This window comes from Phacochoerus africanus, chromosome 1 (assembly GCF_016906955.1).
Source record: "Phacochoerus africanus isolate WHEZ1 chromosome 1, ROS_Pafr_v1, whole genome shotgun sequence".
NCBI lineage: Eukaryota > Metazoa > Chordata > Mammalia > Artiodactyla > Suidae > Phacochoerus > Phacochoerus africanus.
In genome coordinates, this window is record NC_062544.1 from 28,778,967 (window position 1) to 28,796,911 (window position 17,945).

At 39.4% G+C, this 17,945-nt stretch overlaps 1 protein-coding gene across 3 annotated transcripts in view; it reads left to right on the forward strand.

Moving 5' to 3' along the window:
* The window catches only part of CREBRF (CREB3 regulatory factor), a 66,500-nt gene that overhangs the window by 30,966 nt on the left and 17,589 nt on the right, over positions 1 to 17,945 (forward strand). For 2 of the 3 annotated variants that reach the window (XM_047789965.1, XM_047789876.1), the window contains 4 exons: positions 1,711 to 2,797; positions 8,933 to 9,127; positions 10,317 to 10,506; positions 12,330 to 12,403. In XM_047789965.1, coding sequence (XP_047645921.1) covers positions 1,711 to 2,797; positions 8,933 to 9,127; positions 10,317 to 10,506; positions 12,330 to 12,403 — 1,546 coding nt within the window. Of the gene's footprint in view, positions 1 to 1,710; positions 2,798 to 8,932; positions 9,128 to 9,712; positions 10,250 to 10,316; positions 10,507 to 12,329; positions 12,404 to 17,945 lie in introns of those variants that run through there. The other variant, XM_047790056.1, reaches the window with a different exon arrangement.

Genomic DNA, 17,945 nt, shown 5'->3' on the forward strand with positions numbered 1-17,945 from the left:
AAAAGATGTGATTATGCCAAATTTTATTCTTGTCATTGTCAGCCTAGTATTTTTGAAGGATGTATGAACCCACTGGAAATAATAAGAGGAAGTGTTATCTAAATATCCTTAAGTCCAGTTTTTAATGATGAAGGTGGGAAGCCATCTTTTTTTTTTTTTTTTTTTGTCTTTTCTAGGGCTGCACCCATGGCACATGGAGGTTCCCAGGCTAGGGGTCGAATCGGAGCTGTAGCTGCCGGCCTATACCACAGCCACAGCAACACGGGATCCAAGCCACGTCTGTGACCTACACCACAGCTCACGGCAACTGGATCCTTAACCCACTGAGCGAGGCCAGGGATCGAACCTGCAACCTCAGGGTTCCTTGTCGGATTCGTTAACCACTGAACCACGATGGGAACTCCAGCCGCCTTTTTAATATATGTAATTGCTAAAGGACTTTTCAACTGGGATATTTAAGAATGATAACCTTGAGCAAAGCATATAACAGAATTATGTGAGACAAAAATAGCAATTCTAAGCAATATCTGAATATATGTTGAGGTAAATAAACACTAAAGACTCCTAAGGAAAACACTTTAGCAATAGCTTTAGAGGTTTTCTTCTGGCCTAGCAGTTAAATGATCTGGTGGTGTCACTGCTGTGGCTTTGGTCACTGCTGTGGCACAGGTTCAATCCCTGTGGGGATTGGGCATGGCCAAAAAAATTTAATTATAAAAACTGGAAAACTAAAATTTGTTAATGTACTAAAAATCATTGATTTTTAGTAAAAAAATCAATGATTTTTTAGCAAAATCACTTAATGCAGGTGGATTTTGTAGTATGTAATCCATATTTCAATAAAGCTGTTAAAACACACAGACACACACATGCAGGCAAAACAAAACAAACCCCCCCAAAAAAACTAATAGAGTAATTGAAACAGAACAAAAACAAATTGGAAAACAGAAAATTTTCTCATTTCCTTCTGAGCCTCAACCCACCAAACCTTCTCCCCAAAAGTAATTGCTAGTAACAGAGTATTTCTATGCATATAATGTGTGTGTGTATAGATACGTGCGTGTGTATATATATATGAATATTTTAAATTAGATTTCATAACATGTAGTAAGCAGCCTTTTCATCTTAGTACACTAGAACTTAACTACATTCTTCTTATAATCTTATTGACATTTTAAAAATCATATCTCTATTCATGAGGAGTATTTTATTCCCCATGCCCAAGAGTTGTTACAAGGTCTTACAAAGATCTTATCTTTTTGTTGGTTGAGTTCCAACCCTCTTTGGATTGCTCTTTATCTCTGTATTTAAGTGCTAAAGAAGACAGATTCTTCTGTGATGAAGGTAAGGTCTTCATTATTTGCTTTATAACTGAAGCTTGTTTCTAAGAAGATCCCCAAATCCTTCCAAGTCAAAGATCAGAAAATGTAAACTTTTTTTCAGAAAAAAGTGCTTATAGTGAAGTTCAAGAGCCCTTGACCATACCTAAGCTTCTCAGGGGGCACATTATGCCCCCCCTTTTTTTCCTCGCCTAAGGAAGTGACACTAAATGGAATGGTAGACTGTCATGTAAGTAGTCTTTATCTAAAAATAGACCAGCAGTTGAGTACTGATTTATTAATTTGATATATAGAAGTAAGGATAGAGGTAAATAATTCTTTCATCAAATATGGTGTATATATATATATTTTTTTTTTTAACCTTTCTCAGGATAGAGAAATGAACTACCAACAAAATCCTAGAGACAACTTCCTTTCTTTGGAGGACTGCAAAGACATTGAAAACCTGGAATCTTTCACAGATGTCCTGGATAATGAGGGTGCTTTAACCTCAAACTGGGAACAGTGGGATACATACTGTGAAGACCTAACAAAGTACACCAAACTAACCAGCTGTGACATCTGGGGAACAAAAGAAGTGGATTACTTGGGTCTTGATGACTTTTCTAGCCCTTACCAAGATGAAGAGGTCATAAGTAAAACTCCAACTTTGGCCCAGCTTAATAGTGAGGACTCTCAGTCTGTTTCTGATTCCCTGTATTACCCTGATTCACTTTTCAGTGTCAAACAAAATCCCTTGCCCTCTTCATTCCCTGGTAAGAAGATCGCAAGCAGAGCAGCTGCTCTTGTGTGTTCTTCTAAGACTCTTCAGGCTGAGGTCCCTTTGTCAGACTGTGTCCAAAAAGCAAGTAAACCCACTTCAAGCACACAAATCATGGTGAAGACCAACATGTATCATAATGAAAAAGTGAACTTTCACGTTGAATGTAAAGACTATGTGAAAAAGGCAAAGGTGAAGATCAACCCAGCGCAGCAGAGCCGGCCTCTATTGAGTCAGGTTCATGCAGATGCGGCAAAGGAGAACACCTGCTACTGTGGTGCCGTGGCCAAGAGACCAGAGAAAAAAGGGACGGAGCCTCTGCAGGGCCATGCCACTCCAGCTTTGCCTTTTAAAGAAACCCAGGAACTATTACTCAGTCCCTTGCCCCAGGAGGGGCCTGGGTCGATTGCAGCAGGAGAGAGTAGCAGCCTTTCTGCCAGCACATTGGTCTCAGATTCATCCCAGAAAAAAGAGGAGCACAATTATTCCCTTTTCGTCTCTGACAACTTGGGTGAACAGCCAACCAAATGCAGTCCTGAAGAAGATGAGGAAGACGAGGAGGATGTTGATGATGAAGACCACGATGAAGGATTTGGCAGCGAGCACGAACTTTCTGAAAATGAGGAAGAGGAAGAAGAGGAAGAGGATTATGAAGATGACAAAGATGATGATATTAGTGACACTTTCTCTGAACCAGGTATTGTAATGCTTGGAGGCTTACCAAGCTGACTTTTTCCTACTCTGTCGAAATAGAAAGTTGTGCTGTGGATGCTTTCTTTGTCTTAGTTTGGGCATTGACTTAGTTTCTTGTCTTGGATATGTAATTGCTTTTATCTATTCAAACAGCTCTAAAATAATCACTTTTCCTCATGTGTGGTTCATATGCTGATTCCTCGAGGGCTTCTTAATTTGTCTTATGTTAAGTGACCTGATTTGTCACTCTCTGGAGCAGCTGTGCAAAGATGCCCAAAATGGATTGGTTCAAAAATATGCATATTTCTGCATGCATCCCTCTGTTTTAGTTGAGGTAAGTTAGGAGTCCATAGAATGGTGAACCAAGCGATGATGGCTTATATTACTCATTCCTGTAACCAGCAAAGCCTACTTAATGAATAATGTAAAAGAGAGCTTTTTCTTTGTGTCTGCTGCATCTTTCATTTGCACAGTATTTTTCCATTTAAGAAAAATACATGCTATAATTTAATAAGCATGAAGGAGTCTCTGCTCTGTGTACAGCACATATAAATAAAAGGAAGAAAGAAAATGAAACCTATGGGGAACTGGCTCATTTCAGCATGTACATGGTTGGTCTCCTGTCACTACTGGCTTGTGCAGTTTATTTATGAAAATGGTATTGACAAGTGGCACACAATTAAAAATGCACGAAGAAATGAAGAGCTTCAAATTTGAATGAAAGTTACTTTATCCAGAAATAGTGTTGGTACTGTAATTTTACATAAAAGACCAAGTTATTAAAAAAAAAAAAAAAGACTCTGGATCGTCAAAGAGAGCCCTTTCGTTGTTAGAATTTCCGGCAGTATAAACACAAATATTTAATTTTTGGAAAGATTTTTCAGCCATAGTAGCTATATTGTAGCCAATGAAGCGTATCATTGCTAAGAGACTGTCCTCTTAGTGAAATTTTTCTATTGCACAAATGCTTAGATTTATGCATTTGGTACAACTAAGTTGTTTGACTTGGGTGGAGCTGCAAGTAAGGAAAAGGTACTTTACAGTGGAGGAAAAGGGTTTATGCCTTTTCTTTGGTTTACCTTAACACTCAGTATAGTCTAGATAAAACAATTGTCTTTTCTGCTTAGCAGGAAATCTTTTCTCTCAACAAGTGAGTAAAATCTGCTTTGAGCTCTTTCAGGAATTGTTGTCTTTGCTCTTAGTGATAAATTAAATAGCTCCCTCCCATAGGAGTCCAGAGGGCTGCCCAGGAGTGGTCCTTAAAGTCTGACAGATCAGCCCTGTTGTTTTGAGTCCCATATTTAGAGTTGGGGTAGGAGGGCAAGGGAGGGTGATACAAGGAGTAATAACTAGGGTGATAACTAGGAGGTGGAGTGTGGGGAAGTAACTGTCTCTACCAGCTGGTGCTAAAAGGAATGTATAAATTCAAGGGAGTCAGTGAACCCCACTAACGAGGGCAGCCAAGGACTGTTCTGTTTATTCCACCTCTGGTTGTAGCTTTTCTTTTTTTTCTTTGACTTTTAACTCGAGTTTCAGTTCATCCTTGATCCTTTGACTTGGTTTCACCTGGATAAATGTATTGAGAGGTGCATAGGTCCATGAAGAGAGACTGCTCGATAAGTTGACTCTCGTTCCTTTTTCTCAGCCTTTTGATTCTTGTAGGGATGGGGAACTAGTGTTGCAGTTGGTATTGTCCTGTCATGCCACATTCTCTTGCCCTGTCGCTTGTAGGAGAACCCTGATTTGTGAGTTTGTTGGTGTAAGTGACCAACACTGTTTTAAAAGAGAGATGCGCCCACTGGCACTCGGCAGGGTAAAGCTCTCCTCTTGGCACTACTTCACACTGCTGAATGTTTGGGTGGAATTTAATTCACTCACTTCCAGTTGACTTGAAGTAAAACCTCTTTGGTTAGTATTACTTGGGCACTTCTCACCAGTGTTTTTGAGTGACATGCTTTAAGCACAAATAAGTGATTTTGCAGTATTTGGGAGGTTTATTCATATTTGCTAGTGAAAATTTCCCTTCTTTGGAAGAAAGAGCTAAACAAGCAACTTTAGGAATACAAACATGAATTATTGGTGAGAGGCAAGAAGAAATTCTTTGAAACAGGAAAGTGGGATAAAGTTTCTTGAGAGTGCTAGTTTTAGAGTGGGTTGATTGGTTTAATTTGCAGCAGACAGTTTACAAAGGCCCTTTTGTGATGACTAGCTCCCTTGATGCTGTTTCTTGGCAGTTGACTGCAACAGTGCCTGAGCCTACAAAGCTCCAGGAAAGGTGTAAAATAGAGTTTTAGTCCCTATTCTGGACTTGCTCCCAGGTTTTAATAGAGCCTATTCTGTGGACAGACTACAACTGTTTGGGGTCATAGAATTACATGGTTGTAAGAATTAGGCCCCCAGAATGAGAGTTTATTTTGTAATCTCCATTAAACATTGTCACGATTGACTTTACCAGCTTAATGGCAGTAGTCTGCACTTTGCAAAACCAAAGATGTGCAGTCAGAATTTTAGAGAAATTCCCTGGTGGCTTAGCAGGTTAAGGATCCGGCATTGTTCCCTGGCCTGGGAACTCGTGCGTGCTGCAGGCGCAGCCCAAAAAACAAAAACAAATCACCCCACAGAAAATCATTTAGGGGAGAGGAATAGCGATGGCCTGGGAATTTTGGTTAGTAGATGCAAATTACCATATTTAGAAAGGGTAAACAGCAATCCTGCTGTATATAGCACAGGGAACTATATTCAGTCACCTGGGATAGACCATGTTGGACACAAATATAAAAAAGAATGTGTAAATACATATAACTGAGTCATTTTGCTGTGCAGCAGAAATTAGCACAACATCGTACATCAACTATGCTTTATTTTATTTTTGATTTTTTTTTTTTTTTTTTTGTCTTTTGAGAGCTGCACCCATGGCATATGGAGATTCCCAGGCTAGGGGTATAATAGGAGCTCTTGCTGCTGGCCTATGCCACAGCCACAGCAACACCAGATCCGAGCCACATCTTCGACGTGTACCACAGCTCATGGCAATGCAGGATCCTTAACCCACTGAGCAAGGCCAGGGATTGAACCTGCAACCTCATCGTTCCTAGTCAGGTTCATTTCTGCTGAGCCACGACGGGAACTCCTATTTTTGCTTTTCAGGGCTGCACCCTGGGCATATGGAAGTTCCCAGGCTAGGAGTCTAATCAGAGCTGCAACTGCCAGCCTATGCCACAGCTACAGCAATGTGGGATCTGAGCCATGTCTGCGACCTACACCATAGCTCATGGCAATGCCAGATCCCACTGAGCGAGGCCAGGGATCAAACCCAAGTCCTCATGGATACTAGTTGGGCTTGTTACCACTGAGCCACAACAAGAACTTCCATCAACTATAATTTTTAAAAATTAAAAAAAATTTAGGCCTTTTGACTACCTTTTGGTAATTATGTCAGGAAGGAATGAGTTAGATCAGGATGGTGATCCATCAAATGAAGAGAGAAAAGGCTCCATGGGAAATGTTACATTAAACAAAGCACTGATTTGTTAAAAAAAAATTGGGGTGTTACCTATTTTTGTGTTAGACATTGTATATTAGATTATTGGCTATGCAGAGGTGAACAAAACAGATCCTCATCTCCACAGAACTTAGAATTGAGTGGGTTTATTTACTGTCGTGATTTCTTGGTCTTCCGGTTTTATGTGTTCTGTGACTTGGGTGCAGGATGGGAGTTTCTTAAAATTTATTTGATCACAGAACTCATTTGGGACTGAAGGCATATCTTAGAGTAATAACGTTCCTCAGAACACACTTTAATAAATATTTAATTACCTTAAATGCAAGACCAGTGATCTGGGAATATAATTTTCCTCCATTCTACTTGATCACAGTAGTTTCTGTATTGAAAAGTTGGATGACAAATCTGTGCATGTGTCTCTGTGTGTTATTGTGAATTTATGGTCTATACTATTAGAGACTGTTGAAATATTAGATCAAAGAAAACTGAGTATCCTTAAATACTTTCTTGGAAAACGGCTGAACATATGTAAGTAAATAAAACTGGTAATAATTTGGGTGGGACAGAAGAAATCTAAATCCTAATGACTCTTTGAATTTAATATGGAATGTATGTGGGGGAAAAAAATATTTAGACCATTTACCTGGCTAGGCACAGGGAAGGTAGGAGCCCAATTGGAGCTAGAGCCATGGGGCCTGAGCCAGTTCCAGCTCTACTAGGTTCCTAGAAGCCTCAAATGAAATAACTGTGAGTGAATATGTGAGTGCATTAAATGAGAGAGATGGTGCTTTGCCAGAAATCTAGGCCACCTGAGGGAGCATGTCAAATAAAGTGTCAGGAGGGTGGGTTACCTGAGGAAGCTGTATGTGAAAGTTTCCCTTATGCTTTGGGCTGGGATAGACTTGAATGTGGAACAGCAGTTCTTGACATTGATAGGAAGATGGAATGCTTCAGTTGGGTGCATCTGCCTTTGTTGAGGTGTTCCCAGCCATACTAGGGTAATCCCTATGAGCCAGTAATTTCAGCTTGGCCTACTACAGCAAGGGCTTTTTTTTTTTTTTTTTTTTTGCTTTTTAGGGATGCACCTTTGGCATATGGAGGTTCCCAGGCTAGGGGTCTAATTGGAGCTGTTGCCACCGGCCTACGCCAGAGCCACAGCAACAGCAGATCCAAGCTACATCTGTGATCTACACCATAGCTCACCAGCTCAAAGCAATGCCAGATCCTTAACCCACTGAGTGAGGCTGGGGATCAAACCTGCATCTTCATGGATGCCCGTCAGATTCGTTTCCACCGAGCCTCAATGGGAACCCCATGCATCTTTTCTTAAGAAGCATCTAAGTTCTCTGTCACACTTCTTGCCATGTTGTTTTAAAGTACTCCATGAATATTATCAGGCTGTTAAGCCAGCATTGCTGCAAAAGCTTGTCTTAACTCTTGCCTCAAAATCCTTCTTCTCTCTGAATTCTTTTTAAAAAGGTCATGTTTACCGAGATAGAGTTTTCACACAGTAAAATTCACTGTGTAATTTTAAGTGTATATTTCTTTGGGTTTTGACAAGTACATGTAGTCAAGTAACCTCTACCAACACAATCAAGGTATGGGATAGTTTGATCATCCCCAGATTTCCCTCGTGTTCCTTTATAGTCAGCCCCTCCCTCCGCCCCAACTCCTAGCAACCATTTTGTCCCTATAGTTTTGCCTTTTCTAGAAGGTCATGTAAATGGAATCATGTTTCTAATTAATTCTTTTTTAAATTATACTTGATTTACAGTGTTGTGTCAATTTCTGCTGTATAGCAAAGTGACCCAGTCATACATATACATATACATTCTTTTTCTCACATTATCCTCCATAGTGTTCCATTACAAGTGACTAGATATAGTTTCCTGTGCAGGATCTCATTGCTTATCCACTCCAAATGCAATACAGTAGTTTGCATCTCCTAACCCCAGACTCCCGGTCCATCCCACTTCCTCCCCCTCCCCCTTGGCAACTACAAGTCTGTTCTCCATGTCCATGAGTTGTTTCTTTTCGGTAGATAGGTTCATTTGTGGCATATATTAGATTCCAGATATAAGTGGTGTCATATGGTGTTTGTCTTTCTCTTTCTGACTTCATTTAGTATGAGAGTCTCTAGTTCCATCCATGTTGCTGCAAATGGCATTATTTTGTTCTTTTTTATGGCTAAGTAGTATTCCATTGTGTATATGTTTTCTTCATTCATTCATCTGTCGATGGACATTTAAGTTGTTTCCATATCTTAGCTCTTGTGAATAGTGCTTCAGTGAACATCAGGGTGTATTCTTCCCAGTTTTTGATGGGGTTGTTTGTTTTCCTGTGGGTCTGTTTCATTGTTCTCTCAATCTTAGGTGAAGTTACAAAAAAAGTATCATACACTAACCAGAGAGAAACCTAAGGAATATAGACAGTGTTGTTATCTTTATTATTCTCTAAGTATTTTATGTGTTAGAGATTTCTGTGTTAAAAGTTATTTTATAGATTTGGTTTATTATCTTTGACATGCTAATAATACTTTCAGAAAGTGTCACGTGGCAAATAGAAGCAATCTTTTTGTTTGTCCTGATTGGGTCATTGAAATTTATGGAACTTAAAAAATTGGGATTTTTTTTTAAGGCTATGAAAATGATTCTGTGGAAGACTTGAAAGAAATGACTTCAATATCCTCTCGGAAAAGAGGTAAAAGAAGGTACTTCTGGGAGTATAGTGAACAACTCACACCATCGCAGCAAGAGAGGATGCTAAGGCCATCTGAATGGAACCGAGACACTTTGCCGAGTAACATGTATCAGAAAAATGGCTTACATCATGGTAAGAGAGGATTGCGATCATGTATATTGTATCCCTTCCCCCTTCCTTCCTCCCCTCCCTCCCTCTCCCCCCTTTCTTTCCTTCCTTCCTCTTATTTTTGAAATACAGCTGACATACAGTATTATGTTACTTTCAGGTGTATTTCATAGTGATTTGACATTCGCATACATCATGAAATGATCACCATGGTAGTCTTAGTAATCATCTATCCCTGATATTTCCTGTCACTTTAAACAGAGATACTAAACCGTAACGCTTAATCATTATGCATTATACGAAGGTATTCAACCCCTGCTAACAACTGGAGAATAGAACAGTAGAGCTGCCATGTTTGCTGTGACTACTCTTCATTCACAAATAGCTTTTATCAGTGTTGAGAGCCGTCACCTACACAGAGAGGAAAGCTTGTGTAAAAGTAATTTCCAGTCACTTCCTTTCTTTTTTTCTTTTTGGCCATGCCCGTAGCATGTGAAAGTTCCCAGGCCAGGGATCGAACCTCAACCTTAGCTGTGACAATGCTAAATACTTAACCCGTTGCACCACAAGGGAATTCCAGTCACTTCTTATTTTACTTATCCTACCCAGGAATTGACCAGGAGCCTGCTGATTCCTGACCTGTCACAGGTGCTATAAACAAGAAGTGTTGGGGAGAAAGAGAAGGGGCTCCAGCATCTCTGTCTTTCATTTCTTGTTCAGTCTCCAGGCCTAAATGTAAATGGAGAGATTGGAATCAAAATGGTGGGGGGAAGAAAAGAGGAGGGAAAGGAAAAGAAAGGGAGAATAATTGTGGAGAAAAGAAATGGAGTGTAATATAATTGAATAGTAGGAGTCAGGAGAGGCTTATAATCTTAGGTAGGCCAAATTTCAAACTGTGAACACAGAAGGATGTAATTGAGTAGAGTTCTTCTGTACAAATGTTATTTTTACCTTAATCTAAAGTCTGTACTGAGAAGGGGGAGGGCGTTTGTGCAGGAGAAACTCTTTTGAAGTTGTGTTCTATTATCCCCATTTCATGCTGTCACAAGGTGGGAAGGAGAGGGGGCCCGCCCTTCTAGCATAGGTCGCTCAAATAATGAGACTTCTGAAAAAGAAGAAAGGGGAGGGGAGAAGTGGGTTTTTAAAATATGACTGTAGAAAATGTATCTCTTGTTAAATAAAGTGATCTCCACTTCTTTTAAACCACCTATAGGAAAATATGCAGTAAAAAAGTCACGGAGAACGGATGTAGAAGACCTGACTCCAAATCCCAAAAAACTACTCCAAATAGGGAATGAACTACGGAAGCTGAATAAGGTGATTAGTGACCTGACTCCAGTCAGTGAGCTTCCCTTAACAGCCCGGCCAAGGTCAAGGAAGGAAAAAAATAAACTGGCCTCCAGGTAAATCTACTCATGTTCACTCCTGTGATTGAAGTCTAGAAGGTGTGGTTAGACTTTCCGTGAGCCTTTTTTTTTTTCTTTTTGGGGCCACACCCACAACATATGGAAGTTCTCTAGCTAGGGGTCCAGTCGGAGCTGCAGCTGCTGGCCTACACCTCAGCCACAGCAACACTGGATCCTTATCCTACCCAGTGGGGCCAGAGATCAAACATTCATCCTCATGGATACTAGTTGGATTCGTTTCTGCTGAGCCACGATGGGAACTCCCTCAGTGAACTTTTATAGAGGGGAGGACCCTTGGCCATTTATTCATAAATATACTTTTGTAAATACTACAATGAGAGTATTACAGTTTTTCCTTTGACAGTAAAAGGTGGTACTTACGCTTCATTGAGGAAGTTTTTAAAGGGGAGAGGCAAAAGGACTCGACTGTTTTATATCATGGTATAACGAAAAATTTTATCAAAGCTTTATTTTTTGTTGTATACTAAGTCTGTTTTTTTTTTTTTTTTTAACTGGGGTATAACTTGCTTGTGGTAAAATTGATCCCTTTAGTATATACTTCTATACGTTTTGAAAAACATAGCTAGTCCTGTAACCATGACCACAACAAAGATACTAAAATTTTTCCTTATGCCTCTTTGTAAAAGTAAACTCCTTTCACATCTAACCCCTCACAATCACTGATATGGTTTCTGTTCCCACAGTTTTGACTTTTCTAGAATGCCATATAGATGGAATCATACTATAAGCAGCTCTTTGGGAGTTCCTGTTATAGCTCAGTGGGTTAAGGACCCGACACTGTCTCTCTGAGAATGTGGGTTTGATCCCTGGCCTGGCTCAGTGGGTTAAGGATCCAGTGTTGCTATAAGCTGCAGCACAGGTCACAGATTCAGCTCAGATATGGCATTGCCATGGCTGTGGTATAGACCCCAGCTGTAGCTCCCACTCCACTCCTTGCCCTGGAACTTCCATAAGCTATAGGTGCAGCCGTGAAAAGAAAAAACAAGGAAGCAAACAACAAAAAAGCAAACTGTATGCAACCTTTTGCATCTGACTTTGATTTCACATGTGGTGAATTTAAGATTCGTCCATATTGTTGTGTGGAACAATAGTTTGTTTCTCTTTATTGACAAAGTAGTCCTTTAAAGTGATATGCTACAGTGTACCTCTTCACAAGTTGAAGGATATTTGAGTGGTTACCAATTTTTGGCAATTACGAATAAAATCACCATAAACATTCACTTACAGATGTTTATGTGAACATAAATTTTCATTGCTCTTGGGTAAGTACCTGGGAGTGTAGATTTAACTTTATGAGAAACTACCAAAGTAGCTATTTCTGAAGTAATAAAGTTTATTTTTAAAATGTTTACTATTTTCTAAAGTAGCCTTAGGTACTACTTTACACACCCTCCAGAAACATGTGAGGATCCCACTTCACATCTTCTACACCTGATATTGTCGGTTTTTGTTTATTTCAGTATCCTAGCCATAGTTTTGTTTTTTAATGTATCCTGAAATTTTTAAAAATCAGATTGGACAAATGATTATATTGTGTGTTTTGGGGCAACTGAGTCCCTTGATATAAACATCAGTATAGGCAGTGATTTTTGGTTGCTTATAACAAAATGAAAAAAGTGAACTGGGAAGTTCCCATTGGCAGGTTAAGGATCCAGCATGGCTGTAGCTATGGTGCAGGTTGAAATGGTAGTGCAGCTTCCATCTCTGGCCCCGGGGAACTTCCACATGCTGCGGGTATGGCCAAAAAAAAAAAAAAAAAAAAAAAGGTAAAATGAACTAATTGCTCCTTTCTTTCACAGGGCTTGTCGGTTAAAGAAAAAAGCACAGTATGAAGCTAATAAAGTGAAATTATGGGGCCTCAACACAGAATATGGTAAACTTCCACTTTTAAGAATTTGATCACCTTCCTTTTACCTTGCTGACCTCTTTCTTCTTTTTCTTTGGCTTTGTTATTTGCTTTCCTTGTGTTCTGCCCAGTTTTAGGCCAGCCTCCTTTTTTTTTTTTTTTTTTGTCTTTTGTCTTTTGTTGTTGTTGTTGTTGTTGCTATTTCTTGGGCCGCTCCCTCGGCATATGGAGGCTCCCAGGCTAGGGGTTGAATCAGAGCTATAGCCACCGGCCTACGCCAGGGCCACAGCAATGTGGGATCTGAGCCGTGTCTGCAACCTACACCACAGCTCACGGCAACGCCGGATCGTTAACCCACTGAGCAAGGGCAGGGACCGAACCCGCCACCTCATGGTTCCTAGTCGGATTCGTTAACCACTGCGCCACGACGGGAACTTCCAGCCTCCTTTTTGTTCATCCATTCACTAAGCTGTATGCTTGGTCTTACTCCTTCACGTCCTTCTCTTAGTGTGTCTGTATCTGTGGCTGGCCAAGCCAAATCTCTTCTCGCTCCTAAAAAGCACATCTTCTTGTGATCATGGTAATCTCTGATTTCCATTTTACAGTTAGGTACTGGGTTAGCCAATTTTATCGGACTAATGTATATTTTAACCTTTGGATAGTTTGGAAGTGTATCTTATAAATTTGATTGCTCATTAGAATCATCTCTGTGTACATTGTAAACTGTAGATTCCTAGGCTTCTTTCCAGATCCTCTGAATTGTAATCTATGCAAGTAGAACCCAGAATCCATTTTTTGTTTTTTTGTTTTTTTTGGCCACCCCAAAGCATATGGAGTTCCTGGGCCAGGAATCAAATCCAAGCCACAGTTGCAACCTTTGCTGCGACTAAGCTGGATCCTTAAACCACTGTGCCAGGCCAGGGACTGAACCTGCATCCCAGTACTCCAGAGACACCACCCATCCTTTGTGCCAGAGTGGGAACTTGAGAATCTTTTTTTTTTAGGCCGTATTTATGGCATATGAAAGTTCCCAGACTAAGGGTCAAATTGGAACTGCAGCTTCCAGCCTGTGCCACAGCCATAGCAACACTTTTCAGATACTTAACCCACTGAGCAAGGCCAGGGATGGAAACTGCATCTTCAAGCATACTAGTCAAGTTCATTACATCTCCGCCACAACAGGAACTCCCATATATGTATTTTTTCTTTTTTTTAGGGCCAAACCCTCAGCATATGGAAGTTCCCAGGCTGGGAGTCCAATTGGAGCTACAGCTGCCAGCCTATACCACAGCCACAGCAACATGGGATCCGAGCTGCATCTGGGACCTACACTGCATCTCATGGCAATGCCAGATCCTTAACTTACTGAGTGGGGCCAGGGATCAAACCCCCATCCTCATGGATCCTAGTCAAGTTTGTTAACTGCTGAGCTACGAAGGGAACTCCCAAAATCCATATTTTTAACATTACTCCAGTTAGTCTTATGCAGTCATCCTGGTGCATATTTGGGAACCATTGGTTTAGATCAGTACTTCTCCATCTTTCATATCATGGCATGTGCAGACAACTGTCATCTCTAAGGCATCCTAGAATATGACAGAGTAGGCTGCTCATGGGAAGAGGCCCCTAAGGGCAGAGAGGATCAATATCCCATACACCTGGGACCCTTTTACAGCATCCTAGAGGGTTGGAAAGCTCTGCTTTCCATCTTCTGTAATAAGAACTAACCCCCTCCCTTCCTCCCTTACTTGGTTACTCTTCTTGAAGCCTGGTTTCATAAAAGCTCATATGTTCCTTTGCCTCTGAAATTGTCCTCTTCACTGTGTAGCTCTTGGGCTAAGTTGCATCTGAAAGTGAAACAATGACTAAATGGTCAATTATTACTTGTTCCGGAGACTTTGTTAAGTTCCAGCACGTAAGTGCTCAGTAAACATTGTGCAGTTTTTCTCAGTTCTTTTATCTCGATCATCTTGTTTCCATTTGCAAGGGCAGAAAAAGGGTTTCCAACTGTGAAGTTTACAACTTGTAAAGTGAACTGGTTTTTTTTTTTTTTTATTAGTGGCTATGCAGGAACTCTAATCAAGGTAAATGAATTAGGTAAAACAATGGTTGGTTTGTTGGAATGAAATCTATCATTTCCTATTAATTCTTTCTTGCTATTTGAAGCGTTTTGATTTTCATCTCTGTGAGTATTATATGTAATGCTTACAATGTCATGCACATTCATATTTCCTTTTAGAACCCAGCTGACTCACTTTGCAGGGAGATAATAGTGGGCCACTGGGAGCCTTCTGGGTTTCATTTTCTCTGGACACATGAGGCATCTGTGTGTTGTTCAGTTAATATATTTATCCATAATAATACATCTGTGTGGTCATATATTTTTGCATTTGTAAATATATACATGCATGCTCACACCCCCCCCCACACACACACGCTTTTCTGTGGTGAAACTATATTCTGGGATAAGGAGCAAGTGGGGAATTGGTAAGGGCCAGGAATATATGTATTTTTTAATGTGTTCTATTTCAAATTGAGTTTTTGATGTCTGCTTAAAATTTTTCTTGTTTCCAGAGCTAACTCAAAGCCTCTGGTATTTTCACTTAAGAAAAGACAAGACGGGAGTTCCCATCATGGCTCAGTGGTTAATGAACCGGACTAGTGTCCATGAGGATTCGGGTTCAATCCCTAGCCTCACTCAGTAGGTTAAGGATCTGGTATTGCCATGAGCTGTGTTGTAGGTCACAGACGTGGTTCAGATTCCGAGTTGCTGTGGCTGTGGTGTAGGCCAGCAGCTGCAGCTCTGATTTGACCCCTAGCCTGGGAACTCCATCTGCTGTGGGTGCGGCTCCAAAAAGACAGAAAAAAAGAAAGAAAGAAAAGATAAGACGGAGTTCCGTCGTGGCTCAGTGGTTAATGAATCAGACTAGGAACCATGAGGTTTCAGGTTGGTGTTCTAATTAGAAACTTTGCCAACTCCAAAATCACAATTATTTTCTTGCTTATTTTCTCCTAGTATTTATATAATTTAGGTTTTATAGTTAGGTTTATGGTCTCTTTCGTGTTAATTTTTATGTATGGTTGTAGGTAAGAGTCGATGTTCATTTTCCACCCCCATGTGAATATCTGGTTGATCAAGCACCATTCTTTGAAAGGACTTTCCTTTCCCCCTTAAATTGTTTTCGTGCCTTTGTCAAATCAATTGGCCCTATATGTATGGGTCTACTTATAGACTCTGTATTCTGTTCCATTGATCTATTTGTCTGCTCTTATGCAATACACAATATCTTACTGTAGTTTTATAGTGAATCTTAAAAGTCGGGTTGTGTCAGTCCTTGTTAGTCTTCCTGCTTTGTTCTTTTCTTTCAAAGTTTTTTTGGCTATTTTAGGTCATTTGCATGACCATATAAGTTTTGGAATCAGTTTATCAACATTTTACAAAAAAGTTTACTAAAATTTTGATTGGAATGTCTTTGAATCTGTAGATGAATTTAAAGAGAATTACCATCTTAACCAAATGGAGGCTTCTAATCCATGAACTTGGTGTCTCTTTCTATCTAGATAAGTCTGTAATTTCTGTCTGGCTTGTTTTATAGTTTTCAGTATAGAGTGTTTGAACATCTTTTGTTAGATTTACCTGGGTTTTTTGGTGCTGTTGTAGATGGACGTGTTTTGAAATTTCAAACTCTTTATTGCTGGTATATGAAATGGATTTTTGTGCATTATTCCTGTACTTTACTATTTTGATAAATTTGTTTATTAGTTTCAGTAGTAGGTATGTACATGCCCTGGGATTTTCTATTGAAGCAGTCGTCATCTACAAGTAAAGGTGGCTTTATTTCTTCCTTACTGATCTTTATGCCTTTTAATTCTTTTTCTTGCTTTATTGCAATGTCTGGGACATTGAATAGAAGTGATGATTGCCTTGTTTGCAATCCCAGAGGAGAAACTCTCACCTTTAAGTTAATGTTGGCTGTAGGCTTTTTTGTAGATAAGATTATTTTGCATAAGTTCCCTTCTTTTCCTAGTTTCATTAAGCATGAATAGGTGTTGAATACTATGATTTCTTTTTTTTTTTAACTTATCAAAACAATCACATTGTTCTCCTTTATTCTGGTAATATATCACATATTCCTTTGTCAATGTAGTGAGTTAACATTAACTGATTTTTTTTATTACTCAATGAATTTATTACAATGGTCATCACAATCCAATTTTATAGGATTTCTATCCCACAACCCTAGTGCATCCCTCTACCCCCCAAACTGTCTCTTTTGGAAACCATAAGTTTTTCAAAGCCTGTGAGTCAGTATCTGTTCTGCAAAGAAGTTCATTCTGTCCTTTTTTCAGATTCCACATGTCAGTGAAAGCATTTGATGTTTGTGTCTCATTGTCTGACTGACTTCACTTAGGATGATAATTTCTAGGTCCACCCATGTTGCTGAAAATGCCAGTATTTAATTCCTTTTAATGGCTGAGTCATATTCCATTGTGTGTATGTACCACATCTTCTTGATCCACTCCTCTGTCGATGGACATTTAGGTTGCTTCCATGTCTTGGCTGTTGCAAATAGTGCTGCAGTGAACATTGGAGTACATGTGTCTTTGTGAGGCATGGTTTTCTCTGGATAGATGCTCAGGAGTGGGATTGCTGGATCAAATGGTAGTTCTGTTTTTAGTTTTCTGAACATTAACTGATTTTTAATTAAACCAACCTTGCATTCTTAGAATAAACCCTATTTGGTGGGGTTTTTTTTTTTCTTTCTTTTTTAGGGCTACACCTGTGGCATAGGGAAGTTCCCAGGCTAGGGGTTGAATTGGAGCTATAGCTGTTGGCCTACACTATAGGCAACTTGCAATCCAAGCAACCTAACCACAGCTCAAGGCAATGCCGGATCCTTGGCCCACTGATCAAGGCCAGGGATCCAACCCTCATCCTCATGGATATTAGTCATATTCACTTCTCCTGTGCTGCAACTAACCCTATTGGCTTTGATGTATTTTTTTTTAATGTTAGAATCTATTGAAAATATTTTGTAAGATTATATTCTGATATTTTAAGTTGGATTCTGTCACTATTATTTTGTCAAGGATTTTTATGTGTGTATTCATAAAGGACATTGGTTTGTGATTTCTTTTTTCATAATGTGTTTGTCAGGTTTTAGTATTTGGGGATACTGACCTCATAGAATGAATTTTGCCATGATCTTCCTCTTTTTTGAAAAAGTTTGATAAAATTGATTTTTCCTTCTTTTTTTAATTTTACCAAATTTGCATTTTGATACTTCTTTCTTTCTTTTTATTATAGTTGATTTACAGTGTGGTGTAATATTTATTTCTTCATTGTATATTTGATAGATTTTTTTCGTTAAAACCCTCTGGGTTTTCTTTGGGGGATATTTTTTTGATAAATTCAATTATGTACTAGAAATAGGCTGCTCAGATTTTTGTGTTGATTTTTTTTAAGTTACATTTTTAATAAATTTGTCTATTTCATCCAAGTTGTTGAATTCGTTGGCATAGGGATTTCTTATTATCTTTATGATGGCTCTAGATTCTCAAGTGACAA